This window comes from Schistocerca americana, chromosome 4 (assembly GCF_021461395.2).
Source record: "Schistocerca americana isolate TAMUIC-IGC-003095 chromosome 4, iqSchAmer2.1, whole genome shotgun sequence".
NCBI classification, from domain to species: domain Eukaryota; kingdom Metazoa; phylum Arthropoda; class Insecta; order Orthoptera; family Acrididae; genus Schistocerca; species Schistocerca americana.
In genome coordinates this window covers 111,677,670-111,697,417 of record NC_060122.1, presented here as the reverse complement: position 1 = coordinate 111,697,417, position 19,748 = coordinate 111,677,670, and the positions used below count along the sequence as shown (strand labels likewise).

The 19,748-nt window shown below is 38.8% G+C and overlaps 1 protein-coding gene across 1 annotated transcript in view; it reads right to left on the bottom strand.

The window, feature by feature from the left end:
• The window catches only part of LOC124612620 (probable 28S ribosomal protein S16, mitochondrial), a 40,840-nt gene extending 21,612 nt beyond the window's left edge, over positions 1-19,228 (bottom strand). The window contains exon 1 of the mRNA XM_047140917.1: positions 19,025-19,228. Within this exon, the coding sequence (XP_046996873.1) occupies positions 19,025-19,138 (114 nt within the window). The 5' untranslated portion in view covers positions 19,139-19,228. The remainder of the gene's footprint in view (positions 1-19,024) is intronic.
• Between the last annotated feature and the right edge of the window lie 520 nt (positions 19,229-19,748).

The window sequence follows — 19,748 nt, the reverse complement described above, 5'->3', positions numbered from 1 at the left end:
CTTTTTGTGCCAAATGTAGACTCACTAAAAGGTAAAGCAGGTCATTTTTCGTTCTACTGTTGCTCTCAAACTCAGATGGATTGAGAACCAATTTCAGAGGTGAATAAATGTACTGTGGGGCTGTGGTTTAAAGAAATACCTGCAAGATGTACTCCTGGATGAAGTCCACATCTAACAGTAATTACTTTCTTTTGTGCAATGACTACTTTTTGCCTAAGTACCCCAGAATATTATCCCATAAGCAATTGGTGGATGAAAATACAGTCAATACTGTTTATAGAGCCATTGCTTTTAATGATGTATTGGCTATAACAGCAAAAACTAACAGTCTCATCTAAATCCTATGTAAACACTATATTTAAAAGATAGCTTAGTACAACTTCACTTATTGGGACTTATCTCATAAGATGAAGAATTTTTATTCCATTTTCAGAGAGATATATATCAGCTATAAAGTCCATGGCCATTTTTGTTTGTTATATGTTTGGGGAGTACTGACAACAATGTAACGCTTATTTTCAAACACTTGTTTTCTGAGGAATGATGGTTTCAAATTAGGCATCAAAATGAATAAACTGTCAAAGACAAAATGCGTACACACATCAAACACACATCTTAAATGCTGAAAGCAAACAACTGTTTATCTTAAGTAGGAAAGTCTACTGTAGTATGCATTACTCTATTGCATTTTAAAGTTAAGGCAACTGGTTAAAAAACTTAACAACACTGTCTGCACTCTGGTCATAGAAAACTAGAAAATTAACTTCCAATGTGTGTTATTTTTTCAAAGTATAGAAGAAGAATAATAGTGTATTCATTATTGATGTTTTGTGGTTATGTGTGTTAGAATTTTCAATGTTTTAGCTGCGGTATATCAAATTTGTAGAACATTTTAAAGAGAAACGTACGAGATGGTGTACACTTTTGTGTGATTTATATACCGGTAATGAATTCTGTCTTCTCATTTTGCTACTGTTGACTCATTTTTGTAATACAGTAACTGGAATGTCGGTGTGTCATCTGTGACTACTGAACAGCACTTACAGCAAGTTTTAAATGTGCTCAACATTTTATCTCATTCAATATCCAAAACCATGTTCAACATTATTGAACAATTTACATTGTTGCTACGTCATTCTTCACTTATTAAAGGTTTTTGAATTTTACTGGCATTTTATTGTTGTACATATTGCATAAACATAAAAGTTCTCTTCAGTCCCTCCGAACGATTAACACTAAGGCAGCCTAAAATTTATAGTCATGAAATATTTATCAAGAAAGAAGGCAGAAACCCTGTTTGTGTGGCTATCAGCTATACCGAAAGTAAACCGTCAGGCCCTTTGACGTTGTAATAACAAGTTTTGACTCTATACAAAATTTGTTAATTTACTGAGTTCTATATCCCCAAAATTGGCAATTATTCTTCGTTGTCTTAAAGAATTCAAAACAATGTAAATCGTCAGAGAAAACGTCAACAAAAAATAAAGATATGTATATACAGTAGTACATGCATGCAAGTTTGTAATACATGTATTTCTAGCAATAAATTCTTTTGAACATGTATGTATCTATACAACTGGCAAAAGAAAAGTGGTAAGGGGGGGGGGGGGGGGGGGGGGGCGGGCATACAGCACCCTAAGTAAGCACAAGAAATGTAAAAACATTTAAGACACACGTGATTAACCATATCAGTTACCGGATTTCAGGTTGCTACAACTTAACTTCAGTACAAAGAACGGTAATTTGTTGTATCAGTCCCAGCTGCAGTAAGAACTACAAGAGAATAAAATTACAGAGGCACACATTGTGATTTGGTATGTCACTGTTACCTTAATTCATTTTCAACTCAGTTCATTGATTATGACCTGTAGAGTACAAATTTCTCTTGGTAACTGATTTTATTCCAAACAATTCTAGTGACAATCTGCAAGTTTAATAAGTGAGCTACAGAAGGAATAGCTTTTGCTATGCAGATACAAGATCGATTTTATGAGCAAGAACTGATAAACTTTTCAAACACTGCCATGCTGAAATGTAGGTACAACTTACAAACAGCAAAATCCCAGTGGTAAGTGAGCAACTGATGGAGCTGCTGTGATTGTCATCGAAACTTATCACTTGTCTCCAAGTAGCTGCACAACTAATTTATTATGTAACGGATTGTGTGACATTTCAGTTAACATTACACTCTGGCGTGCGTATACCACCTCAATGGCATCTTGACAGTCCAGCTTTTATTGAGCTTTGGGAACTCCCCCAACCATTCACATTATTTAAAGATGCAAATGCACACACTGTGCTACGAGTCTCATCTTACAATATCTGCATCCAGGGCTGAATGTTTGGCAGGCATGTACTGCAAGATGCTGCCTGTTTATGCTAAACACCAGGAAAATTATGCATTTCAGTATCAGTGAGTGGTTGTTATACAGGGCTCATTGACATGACAAAAAACACAACTAATTTACTGTCAACATATTTATTAAAATTCACACCTTATTTGAAAACTATTTTTTCTCAAAGTATTTCATATTAGACTCAAGTCTACAAAAAGCTCTGGATTACTCAAGGAATAAAGGTATATTGTAAGACAATCTATCAGTCACAAACATCACATTTTGGTGTTTTAACACATTACAAAGCACACTGCAAAATTTGGAAGAAATTAATCCATAAAAACGCAAATTGATTATGAGTAAAAAATAGTAGCAATAACATCTTCTCGGTTTGCAAGCCGTGGCACTTCGAATAAGACACTCCAGCTTTCGACAGCTGACTCCACCAATTGTAATCAGGTGTTGAAACCACTAACTGGCAGGGTTGACATGGTGTTCCACTTATATAAGTGTAATAGCAACGTCTAGAGCCTCCCTGAGACAGCCAATTTGATGCACATGTGGAAAGCAAGATGGGCAGTCAGAGCTTCCTGGTGTTTTTCCAGCCTTCTTCCACTCTGCGTCCAATACTTAACACCATTAACTCACACAATTATGGACTAGCCAAATAGCTGGCAACACTTCTAAAACCTCTTTTGGAACACTGTAGTCACCATGTAAAGAACTGGGCCAATTTCATGAAAGTACTTAAGGACATGCGATTACAAAGGGGTAACCTGCTCATGAGTTTTGATGTTATACCATTGTTCACAAAAGTATCTCTTCAAGATTCTTTGGTGCTCCTTATTCAACATTTCAAGGTGCAAATAGTTAAACATTTTGAACATGCACTGATGACCACCTACTTGAGGAGCAACAGAGAGCTTCATGAAGTGGCCATGGGACTCCCAATAGCTCCTGGGATCACAAATTTCTACATGGGATGCTATCAGCAAGTGGACCTTCAAACCCAGCAACTTCTTCTGACAATACTTTCATTGTGAGAGAGCATGACAGACAGCTGTAGAATGAGTTACTGGTCCATCTAAACAACATCAAAGCACTGCATACATTATGGAAATAAGAGTGCAACGGGTGTCTTCCTTCCTTGGATGTTCCAATAAATGAGAATGCTGACGATACATTCAGCCATACAGCACATACAAAGAAGATCCATGCAGACCTGTACCTAGATGCAACAAGCTACCACCATCCAGTGCAACAGCAGACAGCGCTAACCATCCTAGTGTATAGTGTGCACACCATCTGTGATAATGAAAGCCTCCCAGCCCTGAGGGAAGTGTTTGGCAAAAATGGGTACAGTAGAACACAGGATAGTAAGGCATTTGCGAAGAGTAAAGGAGCAGCAATCCAAATAGTGGAGTAAAAACACAGGTGAATTGCTTTCCTTCCTTACTTGAGACTGCTCTCAGCCAAAATTGAGGGGTTGCTTCATAAATCCAAGATAGAAACCATCTTCCAATCACCACCTAAGATGGAAGGATACCTTGGCTCTGCAAAATACCAACTAAAATTGAATATACATGGAATACACAATACCTATTGTGAATGTGGCCACCAACACATTTGCCAAATGCAGCACTGTATCTCAAAATGCTGTCAGGAGCACATCAGGTATGTATAACTAAGACACACAGGGAAATCAGCAGTAGCAAAGCATATCACAAAGGAAGACCACATTTTTGACTTTTAGAACACCAAGGTGCTGTGCTAAGCAACTGGCTTTTGTAACAGCATTATAAAGGAATCCTTAATAAGGATTTGCAAGAACCTGGTCAATAAGGATGCAGGATAGCAACTCAATTCAGAGTAGAATCCCACGCTAATGCCAGTATTATCCTGCATACAAGACACATCCAAAATGCCCAGACTGAGACTCAAGTGCTGCCTCCAGCCCTCTCATTACACTCACCATCACAGCCTTACACCCTCCCCGCCCACTGCCTGGGCAGTACCCTTCCACTCACAGCCAGGTTGGGAGGTGTACTGCTAGTACAGATATCGTGACATCCATAATAACTCACCAATTCACCAGAAGATTATGCGTATGGTGCTGTTCGAAACATTGCGGAACTTAACATTGCCACACAGCTGGAAACTCTACAGCTTTTCATGAATTTTATATCTGTTACAGAAAAGATGGTGGCTATAGGGCTCAGTACATTTTTCCTTGTAATATCTAAAACTGGCAATTATAAATAACAATAGCAACATTAATATGAACTGCTCACTACGTCATAAGTACTAATGTTCACCACAACATCTTTGAAATTAAAAAAATCTAACAAATGTGGTAAAATATCAGCAAAGTTAACTAATAGTTTTTTAGTTTAATAATACATGACAATGAAATTTTCACTCTGCAGCAGAGTGTACGCTGATATGAAATTTCCCGGCAAATTGAAACTGTGTGCTGAACTGCAACTCTAACTCAGGGCCTTTGCCTTTTGCAGCCAAGTGCTCTAGAGCAAAGCACGTTATATTCAGCTGCATGTTGTGCCACAGGGTGGTCTACGTTGCTCTTCAGCCTGGTAGACAGCTGGTTGGTAGTCATACTAATATAAAAAGGTGTGCAATGATTGCAAGAGAGCTACTATAAGACTTGGCTGTTTTCACAGGTGGCCCGGCCTCTGATGGGATAGGAAAAGCCTGTGACAGGACAGGAAAAGGAGGTGCTGACTGGGTGGAATGGGCACGTCTTGTACCTGGGTCTTCCCTGTGGCGAGGGATTAGGATTGGGAGGGGGCATAGGGATGGAATAGGACGTGAGGGAGGTTGGGAAGGTGACAGAACACCTCTTTAGGAGGGGTGGGAAATATATTAGGTAGGATGTCACTCATTTCAGTGCATGATGATAGGCAATCAAAGCCCTGACAAAGGACGTGGTTCAGTTGATCCAGTCCAGGGTGGTACTTTGAATGGTTCTTGGGGGTGATGAGAGGATTGTGGGTGTGAGGGGGAAATGGCACAGGAGATCTTTTTGTGGACTAGATCTTGGAAATAGTGCCTGTCCGTGAAGGCCTAAGTGAGACTCTTAGCATACTGAGCAAGGGAGTTGTTGTCGCTGCAGAAACACCTTTCCAGGCAACCAGGCTGTATGGGAGTGATTTTTTGGTGTGAAAGGGATAACAACTATTGAAATTCAGGTATTATTGGTGGTTGGTAGATTTGATGTAGACAGAAGTGAGGATGGAGCTATCAGAGAGGAGGAGGTCAACATCCAGGATTTTTTTTAAATCTATCTTTTATTCTACATCTTTGAAAGTTTTACAGCTTTTAGATACATCCTTTAGGAACAATATTTTCATTTCTCCACATAATTTCCATCCCTCTTAACTGCCTTACGCCATCTTGGAACCAATGCCTGTATACCCGCACCGTAAAATTCTGGACCAACCTGTTGGAACCACTGTTTGACAGTGTGCACAAGGGAGTCATCACCTTCAAACCTTGTTCCACGAAGAGAGTCTTTCAGTTTCCCAAAGAGATGATAGTCACATGGAGCCAGGTCAGGACTGTAAGGTGGGTGTCCATCCATGTTTTGGGATCGCTTCCATGGTTTTTTGACTGACATGTGGCTGTGCATTGTCATGCAACAGCAAAACATCCTGCTTTTGTCGATGTGGTCGAACACGACTCAGTCGAGCTTGAAGTTTCTTCAGTGTTGTCACGTATGCATCAGAATTTATGGTGGTTCCACTTGGCATGATGTCCACAAGCAAGAGTTCTTTGGTATCAAAAAACACCATAGCCATAACTTTTCCAGCAGAGGGTGTGGTTATGAATTTTTTTTTCTTGGACGAATTTGCATGATGCCACTCCATTGATTGCCTCTTCATCTCTGGTGAAAAATGATGGAGCCATGTTCCATCACCTGTCACAATTCTTCCAAGAAATTCATCTGCACCATTCTCGTACTGTTCCAAAAGTTCGCTGCATACAGTTTTTCTTGTTTCTTTATGAGCCACTGTCAACATCCTGGGAGCCCACCTGGCACAAACCTTTTTTAATGCCAACACTTTCAGTATTCTGCAAACACTTCCTTCCCCTATCCCAACATAGCGTGACAATTCGTTCACTGTGATGTGTCTGTCAGCAGTCACCAATTCGTTAACTCTCTGAAGACTGTCTGGAGTGTGTGCAATATGAGGTCTATCGCTGTGAGGACAATCCTCAATATTGCCGTGCCCGCTTTCATCACGTAACCTGCTTGCCCACTGACTAACTATACTGTGATCGACAGCAGCATCTCCATACACCTTTTTCAACCTCTTGTGGATGTTTCCCACTGTCTCATTTCCATAGCACAGGAATTCTATGACAGTACGTTGCTTCTGACGAACGTCAAGTGTAGCAGCCATCTTGAAGACATACTGTGACGGCGCCACTCACGGGAACAGGTTGAACTAAGTTTGAAAACAAGTGAGAAGGATGTATCTACACACTGTAAAACTTTCACACATGCAGAATGAAAACTGTATTTTTACAAAAATAGTGGGAATTTCTTTTGGAATGACCCTCGTAATTATAAACTGCATTGCAAATTTGTGCTGTTGTGCACAGATTATTTAAAGTCTTATACTCATTCCATAAATCCAGCAAACGTGAACACAACATTTTCAGTCAAGGTATTGGCATTCAGAGAATACTGCAAGTATTTAAAAAAATAAACAGACGAAGGTAAATCTAATTAATATACTCGCCATTCATTGCATGTGCAAGTATCTATAAGAAAAAGAAACAGTACTGAATGCTAAAACCAATTTCAAAGATATGGCTCAAACATAGCTGGAAATAGTGCAAGACTGTAACTGCAAATTAGAATAAACTAGGTAGGCTGCTTTCTTAGCATCACAAACCAGACACGGAAGGCACAGCTTTCAAGAATAGGCTCCCCCCCCCCCCTCCCCCCCCAACAAAAAGCCTGTAGTAAAAGATTCCAGGAACATCTTAATTTTAAAAATTCCAAATCTGCATTAACCTCACACTTGTGGGAAGAGGGGCATAGCATAGCAAGTCTTGCTGAAAATCTTGTAATCCTTCATAGAAAAGAAAAAGGCCACATTTTGAATGTGTTGGAGGAAGTGGAAATTTTTAGATACAAAAAAGGTAGCACACAGGACACACTGAATAATCAGTTGGACTCATAATATTTTGGCAAACTTTGATAACTTGTACGGTTAACTGTATCATAAGGGAGCAACTCAATTCTCTTAGTCACATTTATATTGTAACACAGTGTCCACATGGTGGTATTTACCTGGGAAATCAGTGCTTCTTCGTGGCTGGTTGGTAGGGCCTACTCTTGCAAGCTGCACCTTCTGTGTCTAGTTTGTGATGGTAAGAAAGTGGCCTGCACAGTTTATTCTAATTTGTACCTAGCGTCTTGCATTATTTCCAACATTAAATACACTTTAGCTGTATCTTCGAAATTGGTTTTAGTGTTCAGCGCTATTTCCTTTTCTTATAGATACTTCACATGCATTGAATGGCCAGTAAATTTGTTCGATCTGTGCACCTGAAGATGTGGCTGTAAGCCATGAAACCAGTAGTGTGACCAATGAAAACTAAGTTTTATCAGCTGTCATCAGTATTTTCATTCATCACGACCTGCAGCAACTGTGGATGCCCTGCATATAAAACTTTTTGGCACTTAGGAGTTACGAGTTCAGTAGAAGAGATGTGACATGTTACACAGTATCGAAGATAAACGAGGGCTCATAGCTCTTAAGATATGCATGTTAAGAGTGCATGTTTGCTAGACTTTTTTGCTTCTAATGACTGTTCCTCTCATAGCTTCAAATACTGTCCATTCTTCCTTGGACTCCCTGACTATACAAATATAACCTTACATCATATAAATATCCGTATCAAGATATTGTACAAAACTGCTGACTTAGGTACATAACTATATACACTTCAACACTCTGAATTACCTTCTCTACTGTCCCACTGAAGCTGGGCATGAGGCCAAATATCAGTCCTGTAGATCAAAAATAAACACATTGCAGCTGATGTCAGCTTAAGTCACAATGACGTTCTCAAGATACAGTGAACTGTTGCCTTCATTTCTGCCATTGTTTATATTCAGCAAGGATTCACCATTATCAGATTTGCATTTTGTATTTTTGTTTTTATAGTATGCTTTCCATATTTGAAGACCTTATCACATGGTTCTATGGTACAAAAAAGTATATCCATCTATTTAGCCAACCCTCCATCTATCTATCCTTCCATCTATGTGTCAATTATCTTTCCTGTCTGGCAGAGAGAACTACACCCAAAAGAAATCTGCTTAGATAGGTAATGAATGAACTGCAGTTGCAGTTAAGTTACTGTTTTTCAACATTACAACGTAAGTTACTGTTTTTCAACATTACAACAGTGACAAGGACCAAACTAATTACACCAAAAATGTGATGTACCACTGTGATTGATGATGTACTAATGTCAAAGTCATCTGACATTGCTAGAAGAAAGTCTATCCTTTGGTGGAGCAAATAATTTTGTAATGCTATCAGACGGAATGCAGAACTGAAAAGATTTAAACAAAACCAAAAGAACTAAATGGAAGAAAGGAATAAATAGCCAAACCTAAGGTACTGATAGAACAGGAAAATTTCCTAACAACTGTCAAGTATTCTATACCATCAGCAAAGAACAGCTAAGTGGATTTTAAGGAACAGAAGTTTGTCTCACAACTGCTGTCAAACGATCACCTACAACATTCCTCTCCTCTTTCAATAGAACAGACAGCATGAAGGAAAATACATGATTAATGGAACAGGAAAACACCACAATAATTGGTACAATGGGAAGTACCCTTTGCCATCCATTTCACAGTGGTTTGTAGAGTACAGCTGTAGAAGGAGTCAGGATTAGATATTCCACCGCCACCAGGAATTCACAGAGAATAAGAGTCTAGACTTTTCCTGTAATAACTGAAAGGCACATTGCTGTCCTTTCACTACACGAGTGCTGCAATTTATGCTACCTGCTGACCACAACACAGCCACAGAATCAGACATGGTACAATATGAAATGTCAAATAACTATGCACAAAATTAACAGACATCCTCCAATGTATCTACATTTATATCCGCATTCTTCAAACTACTGTGAAATTCATGATAACTTATGAAACTTTGTTAAGTAGGCTTTTGTGGGATAGGTTTTGTTTTGTTTTAGGCCACAAAAACAATGGGAGTCATATGTGCCCAAGTCAAAACTACAGAACACGAAGACAGAGAGGAGTTAAAAAACGACTACACGTCAATCCCAATTGACGTAGGAGAAGACAGCTAAAAACAAGGACATGGAGAAAGGGCTACAAAAGACACCAAACAGAAATGGAGGTCCAGAACTAAAAAATAAATTGCTTCGCCATATTGCTATGATGGATAAAAAGTAAAATGCAGTTGACAGCCCGCGCATCATTTGCTAAAATGGCCGATATCCCAGACGGAAAACCCAAGTGGGGACATAAACGGTTAAAAAATGGGCATTCCGTCAGGAAGTGGCGGACAGCTGCAACTTGGGGACAATGTGTACAAAGTGGTGGGAGTGCCACTTAACAAATGTCAATGGCTAAAAGGCAGTGCCCAATATGCAGCCTAGTTGAAATGACCTCCTCCTGGTGGGAGGGCCGAGAGGAGGTCGTCCAAGCTGCTAGGTGAGGGTTAATAATCTGTAGCTTATTCCCATGAAGAGAGGACCAATGGCGATGCCAAGGTGACATCACCTCCTGACAGACAGCAACACAGAGATCATTGAAGGGAATATAGGAACTAGTGGGCTAATGTGGGATAGGTGGCATCTATCTACAAGTATCTGCCAGTTCAGGTTTTATTTAACGTTTCTGTGACTTTCTCCCATTGTCCAAACAAACCTAGCACCGCTTATGCTGCCTTTCTTTGTATACATTCATTCCAAATTCGAGTCATGAAAAATTATCAAGTATTATAGCCAACAATGTGCTGTCTAATGAAATGTAAACCTAGAAAAATGACAGCAAGAGTCTCCATTTATCTAATATCTATTTATTTTTAATTGCTTACAACTCAAAAAATTTCACTTCATGGATTCAGTTCATTTAATAGAACTATCTTTTTGACATCAACACATGATCCAACATGGATTCAGTTGTGTGTAACCTAAACTCTGTGCAAGACTTTAGGTGCTCAATTCAGCTCATTTTAAGATTTCCACCCACTGTTGTTCTAAAATAGCAAAATTGTTGACTAAATACAAGCTCTTGGCCTGCTTTTTCAAAAATAGTACAGCTAAAGAGTCCAGAGGAGTGAACCAAAACAAAAAATAAATAAATAAATATCCATACATAGTATAAAAATAAATTTTTTCATTTAACAATATTATGAGAAAGACAGTTGCTACTCACCATATAGCAGAGATGCTGAGTCACTGATAGGCACAACAGAAAAACACTCACAATTAAAGCTTTCTGCCATTAAGGCCTTTGTCAACAATAGACACACATACACACACACATGTGCGCACGCAACTCCCACCTCCCACACGACTCTGTGTGTGTGAGGGGGGGGGGGGGGGGGGGCAGGGGGAGGGGGGTTGCATGTGCACGCATGTGTATGTGTACTGTTGAAAAAGGCCTTAATGGTCGAAAGCTAAGCTTTAATTGTGAGAGGTGGTCCCCCCTTATCTGCGACTCAGTATCTCTGTTATATGGTGTGTAGCAACTTTCCTTCTCATAATATTGGTACATTCCATCCTGGATTTTCCATATGTATCTGTTCCACAGCTCCTCCTATGCTACTTGACCTATTTCCACAAAACTTGGTACACATATACTTCACTGTCAATCAACAATCACCATGGAGGTAAGAACCGCTTACCTATCAAACAGGTGGGGATGACAATGCAATGTAGGCTGTGATGCTGAATTCCCAGACTTTATTCACCCAGAATTTGCAAATGAGAGCAGTTAGTGACGAACTTTACACATAATTGCAAAGCTTTAACATTTTTCCCCTCACTGACAACCCCTACGAAATGAGGAAAGGAAAAATGTTCATTGCTTACTACTTTTTCGCTGTTACATTATAATTCATTACTTCTTTACTACAAAAAGTATCCGTGACATATTTAACAGACAGTATGCACTTATGCCACTGAGTGTAATTACAAAATTATATCTCTGTAAGACATATAATTCAGGAGACATGATGTTATAAACAATTAGATGTGTAAAAAAACTACTGCATCACGCAAGACATTGAAATTTATTTCTTCATTGCTACTAACTCCATTTGCAACCAATTTTGCAGACAGTATCCACATATGCTGCAGAATGTACCTACAAAATTATATCATTGTATGATACGTAGTTCAGGAGGTATGACATCATAAACATTAAGCAGAAGGCCAGATGCTATATGCTACAGGCATGGGCACACAGCTATAAATAAATACCTGGGCAATGCCAGGTTTCTCCATTAGTAAATGAATAAAAGAGGAAAAACATATGAGATTTAAAGTTTCAAATAGTCTCAAGGACTCATTAAATTTTATTCCAGATTCTTCTCTTGTCACAAGAGAAACAATTTGGATGGATGATAATCACTTCACTACCCAAAGGGAACTGGTAATTGCTGTAATATAACAAATTGCAAGTCATTTCTTTGCTGTTCTGTAAAACATTGCACCAGCCACAGTGCAGCTCCATTGCAAATGCTGTTCTTGGGCACAGAATGATTTAAGTTCTGTGCGTAAGTAGCTTTAAAATGTCTTGACTACTTGCAGGCGATTGGAAGCTGCTACAAATGGGTGTATTACGAGGGCTTCCAAGAGCATGGGCCAAAGATACCAAAGGTACTTCAAGTTCTAACCTCTGCTGTGTATAAGACATGCGCCACAGATAAAAAGGTATACCAGTTACTATCCTCTCCTGTGTACAAGACTTGTGGCAGGGATTTCTAAGGTACTCCAACTACTACCCTCTCTTGTGTATATTGTCTCCTCTACTGAAAGCACCGGCCCTATCACTAGTTGTCTATTTGCCTGTCAGTGGTAGGTCTAGAAATACTGAACAAGGGAATTGGAGAGCAGGAAGAACTCAGGGTATTACATCCATCTCCCTAAGCCCAAATTCAAGATGCTTTCTTCCACTGAAACTGAAACAGTCAGCAACGCACAATTCATCTGTTGGGAAGACAGCTTTTGCTCACGTCAGGTGTAGCCAAACAGAAAAGGGTAGCAGCCCATTAGACATCAGAAGTTCAAATATGAGGAAAATAAAGGTACCCCTCAGGGAAATGGCAGCGAGAGATGGAAAGTATCACCTTGTGCATGCGGCATTTATGCCTGGAGACCTCAATGTGCTGAAGGGGTTTTTCCAACAGCTACTGATGGAACAGTGTATAGCCAAGTGTAGAATATGATGCTTGTAGTCTAAGCTCTGAAGTTGTCCTTTAATTATTCCATAGACTCAGAGAGAAGTTGGAGAAGACCAGCCTCACTTGCAATTTCAATGAGATTCACAATCTGCTGAATTATCCACAGAACTGACTGTCACCTCCTCATTCTAAATCAAGTGGGAGGCTTGTGCCAGAGACAATGACAAGGTGGGCTGCAGCTACCTAGACTTGTCCTATAGGTTTCAGAACAGTAGAGCCCCCTAAATGGGAAAGATGTGCACTAGACTACTACCCTGGGATACAGTCTTGGGTTTTTCAGATTAGCCAAGTCTCCAACCAATCTAGGAGACCCCAAAATATTAGTGTAGGATTCTGATCAAATGCCGAAGAATTCACAACAAAATTGTCATAGTTTGAAGTGTTCACAAAACACAGTGGAGCACACACATAATACTAGGTACAGAAAGCGGGCTAGAACTCAAAAATCAATAGCAGTGCGATTTTCAGGTAAATCTAAATGTATTTCAAAAGGCTACGCTAATAGAAAATGAAGAGAGTGTCTGTAGCAGCAGACAAGGAATTCAAATCCACCGCGACAGTAAAGCTGCATGCAACATTGTTTGGACAAGTTTCATTATCAAGAATGCACTAGTAATTGGATCTTATATCAACCTCCAGACTCTGCCCCTGATGTTACTGAAGACTTCAGAGAAAACCTCATTTTCCTAGTACTTATATTCCCCAATCATATTGCCATATAAGAGGCAGTCAAAATGTTTCCATTTGAGAATGTTGCTGAGGCATATATGCAATACAGCATGACTCCAATGAGGACATATAAGCATCATACTTGTAGTGGTAGGAACAATCGAATGAAAAAAATCGACTCATTCGGTCGTTGTAAAACAATCAACTCATTCGGTTGTCATTTTAGTTATTGGTTGAATTATTCATTCATTCTTTTGAGTGGAAATAGTGTGGGGAAGCAACCGAATAAAAACAATAGATTCAGTTCATTGGACTACTCATTCACTCTTTTGAATTAAACCAGCCTGCAGGAGTAACAGAATGAAAACAACTGAGTCAGTCGGTCGCAGTTTTACGTGTCATTTAAATTGCTATTCATTTGTTTTACTCCCTCCCCCCTCCCCCCCAGTGAAAGCAGTCTGTGGCAGCAACAGAATGGAAACAGTATGTAAGTGGAAGGGGGAAACTGCTGTCAGCTGCAGCAGGTCACTAATCGGAATCAGCGGCAACGAGCAAAAATGTGAACCCGACTGGGATTTCCTGCTTACTAGGCACGTGCTGTAACCACTGCCTTATCCAGGACACAGCATTATTGCAACTGCATGGGCTATCTCGGTATGCCTCACAGCCAATCCATACTCCCACTGAGCACCCATCTGCAGTCCCTGTCCATTATACTCCCATTTGGTACTCAGAGATTCCCATAGGCGGTCAGGCTTTTTCGTGCATTCACACTGAAGAAAGCGGATCCGTAGCCCAGCCAGGCTTATCAGTTTTATGATTGCATGGTGTCTGTTCCTTCGAAAGAACAGACACCATGCAGATCCTGCAGCTGTGAAACACTGTATGCAAATGTAACAGGAATCTGCCAGCTGCAATGCGACATTTCCGGTAAGCAGAATCAGCAGAGACGAGCGAAAATATGTACCAGACCGGGATTCGAACTCAGGATCTTCAGGTTACTAGATAGTCCATGCAGTTGCGATAACACTGCGTCCCAGATGGCACAGTGGTTACCGCACCTGCCTAGTCACCAGGAGATCCCGGATTCGAATCCAGGCAGTCAGTTGCTGGCTTAATATTCATTAATTTTGTTTCAAGTGAAAGCAGTCTGTGGTGGTGAAATCTTCTTGGGCTTCCATCCGGGTAGCTGCGTCGAAAATCTGCGACGTTTCGATGAGTGTCATTTTCATCATCTTCTGGTGTAGATGATGAGAATGACACTCATTGAAACGTTGCAGATTTTCGACGCAGTTACCTGGATGGAAGCCCAAGAAGATTTCATCAGCAGTATACTCTGGGAAAGCCTACATTCACATAAGCAGTCTGTGGGTTTTTCTTCTCAAGTGAAAACACTTTGTAATTTTTCTTTCAACTGAAACCACTCTTTAATGTTTTAGCTGACTTAGCTATCCATTCATTCTTCAGAGTGAAAACGGCCTGCAGTACTTTCATTAGGTAAACTAAAGTAATGCTACATTATACCGGCGAAGAGTACCCCTCCCCCATGGGCAAGTGAAGACATATCTCTGGGGGTAAACCAGTTAAAATGTTCATTTAATTATATACTGAATGGAATGATTTTTCTTTCCATTATTTAAAACTGATTCACATATTGTTGAGGATGAAGCTATTCGATGTGCTATCAACACATGACTAATTAAGCTGATGTAGGCCTGTCATCATTTAAATTGCTGACCCCAGACAAAATCTTCAAACATCTCAGAGAGAGACAGTTTGTAGACGGTAAGTCAATCGATGGCTACGATGTTCTGCTGGGAGTGGGAATAAAAAAAGATGAATGTTTCCTCCCTTGCACTTCAGTGCTGAGAACGCCAATGGGCATGTGCTTCTTACTGCTGATCAGCAGATGTAAATTATACACACAGTAACAAGGATTTGGGTCAATCCATATGAAGTGGTCCAGTGATGGTTGCTTGACCATTTTTAGATATTTTAATTCTTTTATATGTGATTGCTCCATATTTGAGAAGTTCAAAACAATTTTTCAAAACAATTTATCTTGCATCTTTACTGGATGGCGACCATTTTTATTTGTACACACACAACGATTTTTCAGTCTGAAGACATTAGCGAAAATTTTAATATCTCTGCACTGGGTTAAGTTACAACATCGCAATTGTCATGATTGCTTTTAGAAAAGTGTCCTCTGAAACATTGTATATTTCACAAAATACCCTAAATCCAAAAATAACCAGTCAAAATGACCTCCAAAGTTTGGTACCCAAATTTTCAAAAATCCACTTGTTTGGTTCAAATGGCTCTAAACACTATGGAACTTGAACAGCTGAGGTCATCAGTTCCCTAGACTTAGATCTACTTAGACCTAACTAACCTAAGAACATCATACACATCCATGCCCAAGGCAGGATTGAACCTGCGACTGTAGCAGCAGCACGGTTCCGGACTGAAGTGCCTAGAACTGTTGGGCCACAGCGGCTGGCCTACTTTTTTGGCCCAAAATAATAAACAAGGAGTGATTTATGAGAGTCTATTTTTTTCCTACAGTTACATATCATACACTACTATCCGCATACAGAGAAAGAACACCTACAAATGTTTCCTTAAATTTTTATGAATTTTTGAAATTTGAAAATTTTCATTTTTTGTTAAGTTTGGGGTTAGTTGTCTCAGGTGGGACTGAATATAAAAACATGATTTTTGCACACTTTGTATACCTAGGCTATATGACAGCAACATACTGCAAAAATTTCAACATTGATATTTGACTGTGAACAAAGATATGAATTTTTGAAAATGAGTCCAAAATAATTCACATTACTGTATAACTGATCTTGTGGCTGTTGCTATTTAAATGATTTATTGTTTCATTGTAATAAAATTTAATTGTGACATATATTTAGTTAACACTATCAACCAATATTCACATAGTTTATTTATTTTTAATAATGCAATATTAAACAATAGGAGCATTCGCTTTTGTTCTATGGTCATAAAAATGCCCATTTACATTTCGGTTTACTGCCAATAAAGAAGTACATTATTACTGGATGTGGCATTGTAGAAGTACATTATTGCTGTGTGTGGCATTGTTGTCTGTTCTGAAAGCTCTGTTAGAGTAGATGTAAATACTTCATCGAGAGTGTAGAATGTGTTCTGTGCTTTGTTCTCTGTGTAATTTGTAATTAATTTTGAGAGATTAATTGGAATGCAATAACATGGATGAAGAGTGCTCTGTTGGACAGCTGGCAATGACTTTGATAAAGATAGACAAACTTTGTTTAAATTTCAAGTAATTTCTTCTGTAACATCAGTGTGTGAGTATCATGAGAAGAAATATATTCTGAAGTACAACCACATTTTTGGAAGAAAGTGCTGTGATCCACTTAAAGTTCATAAAAAGCCTATTAGGCCTACTAAATGTTTGAGGGAAATAAAACTTGAACATATGTCCTTGTTAATGTGAGAGTGAAACAGCTTCCCAAGTGAAACATAATGTGATTCCTGGAAATTCCCTGTGCCCAAGCTGTTACTCAAAAATATTTGTTGTGAATCCAGAGCCAGAATCATGTAACCTTGTTAATGACATCTATAATCCTAATAAGGAAGCTGTTAGCATATTTGATTTTGTTTGTTCTTAGTTAGACGTATCTCCTGCTTCGAAAATAATAAAATTAAGTAGCAGAAAAAGAAAAGCACCTACTGAAAATAAGGTACAACAAATTTCAGACAAAATTAGAAAAAGACTTGGAATCATGCTTCAATAATACAGATACCAACATTATTTCTAAAGAAGAAGAAAACCTACCACCAGCATCATCTGACACTGAATATTTGAGCTTAACAGAGAAATTAAAAATTAAATGTTCAGTGACATCTACTGAGGAAAAAGTTAAAATGTTAAGTTTGCTCTCTGACTCATGGTCAAGAAAAAAATAGTTCATGAAATCAACGTTTCTCATCGTTTGGTTAAACTAACCCAAAAATTAGTGAAATTCTTCCAGTTTTAAGAAAGAAGAAAGGTGTAGGTAGGCCTATAAGTAAAGAAACAATTAAAAAGAGCCAGCAGTTTTTTGAAGATGATAAAGACAGTAGAATGGGCCCAGGTTGCAAAGATAGCGCAAGAGTTGTTATAAATGGAGTTAAAGTAACAAAGCAGAAACGACTAATGCTGTCAAATTTAAATGAACTTTATGTAGCTTTCAAAAATTCTCATCCTGAATGCAAAATTGGAAGGTCAAAATTTTGTGACCTCTGCCCTAAGTAGTGTATTTTGGCTGGATCCTCAGGGACACACTCTGTATGTGTTTGCTTATATCATCAAAATGTCAAACTGATGATTGCTGGTGCAAAAATCAGTGATCATAACTACAAAGAGTTACTAGATTTAATGGTCTATAACACTAACAGGAGTTAATGTAATAAATGCCCCAGTAAGGGCCAGAAATGCCAGACAGTATTACCTTTAAACAGTGGGTCACAACTGACAGGACAGAAGTGATAACAGTGGTTAAATCTCAGGAAGAGTACTTGGAATCTTTAACTGATAACTTACAAAAACTCTAAAGTCACCACTATGTTTCTACAATCCAAAGTAAGTTTTTGAAGGACAGAAAAGCACAACTTCATGAAACTGAATGCATAGTGATGGCTGATTTTGCAGAAAATTTTACATTTGTGATTCAGGGTGCAATACAACAGTACCACTGGGTCAATGACCATCCATTTATTGTCTACTTTAAAAATGAAAAAGATGAAGTTTGGAGTTCTTCAGTTTGCATTCTAAGCGACGACTTGGAGCACAACACTTTGGCTGTACATGTGTTTCAAAAGTATGTAATAAATTACATAAAAGGAAATTTTCCCAAGGTTAGAAGCTGATATGCTTTTCAGATGAAAGTGGTAGTCAGTATACGAACAAAAAGAATTTTTCAAATCTGTGCAGCCACAAAGTAGACGTTGGGTTGGAGGCTGAATGGCACTTTCTTGCATCTTGCCATGGTAAATATGCGTGACGCAGTAGGACGTAAACAAAACGTGAAGTAAGTAAAGACAGCCTAGAAAGATCAACCACAGTCCAAATTCTCACAGTACATGACATGTATATCTTTTGCAAGATGGGGACAAGCTAAATATAACAGTAAAAAAAGACACACCACGATCCAAAAACAAACAAAATGACAAAAATCTACAGGAATCGGACACTTCCTCTGACCCTAAAATTTCGTTAGATATCATCAGTAATTTGATTTCGTCTTCCGTGAAACTGATGATGGATATGAATCCTTCTGCTCGAAGAGGGGATAATAGATGCATGAAATCTATGTGGACGCGTTATTAGTTTGTGCAAATGTGTATAAAATTAGTTTCTTCATTCGTTATTAATCACTAGCGGACAAAAGTGACTGGGCGCAAAAAGTGAGAAACAGGGAAGAGTAATTCATGACGACAAGCACATTACAGACGTATTTGGAAGGATACCTCCCTATAATCATATTTAATGCTTACCTCCATCACTACAATATGGAAAAAAGGCCTGTTTGTACAGCCTTGGCGAGCAAATCTTATTACTTTAGCGCTGTCAGCTAAAAACTTAGCACCACCGCTGGCCGGAAACACCATTCTGTATTTCTAATCAATAACCGGGTTTGTTGATCAACACAAGCTTCTTTTAAGTTGTAAACATTCTACTAAGTATATCTCTGACCACAGATAAACAGTACATATATCGCTAATCTCTGATCATAGTTATTATTATTATTACTATTATTTTGTTTGTCCCATGGAGGTAAAACCTCCATGGTTTGTCCCTACGATGATTTGGCTTCTGGCAAATATTCGTCAGTTTACCAGCAAAAGTTACATTTTGTGACATAGTATCGTTTTATAAAGTGCATGAATTATCACACTTGGTATAAAGTTAATAAAGTAATCAGTTTTACGAATATACGTTATTAAATAGCATTATATGTCGAGTTCGATGGTCAGTAGAGTAGGGGAATGTAGAGTTCAGGTCGGTTCACATTGCTCATCGCGAAAGGAGCGAAACATAAAAGCCAATGTTTCTTGGCAACTAAGTGTTGATGATGAGAGGGAGAGTGGCGTCGTCTTCTAACATCGGAAGTTAATCTACTATTAATCAGTATTTTTATTGTTTCTTTTGTTTCGTGACACTTTTAGACAGTTTCGTGAGGACTTCGATATGTTACCTATAGTTTTTCCACAACAGAGA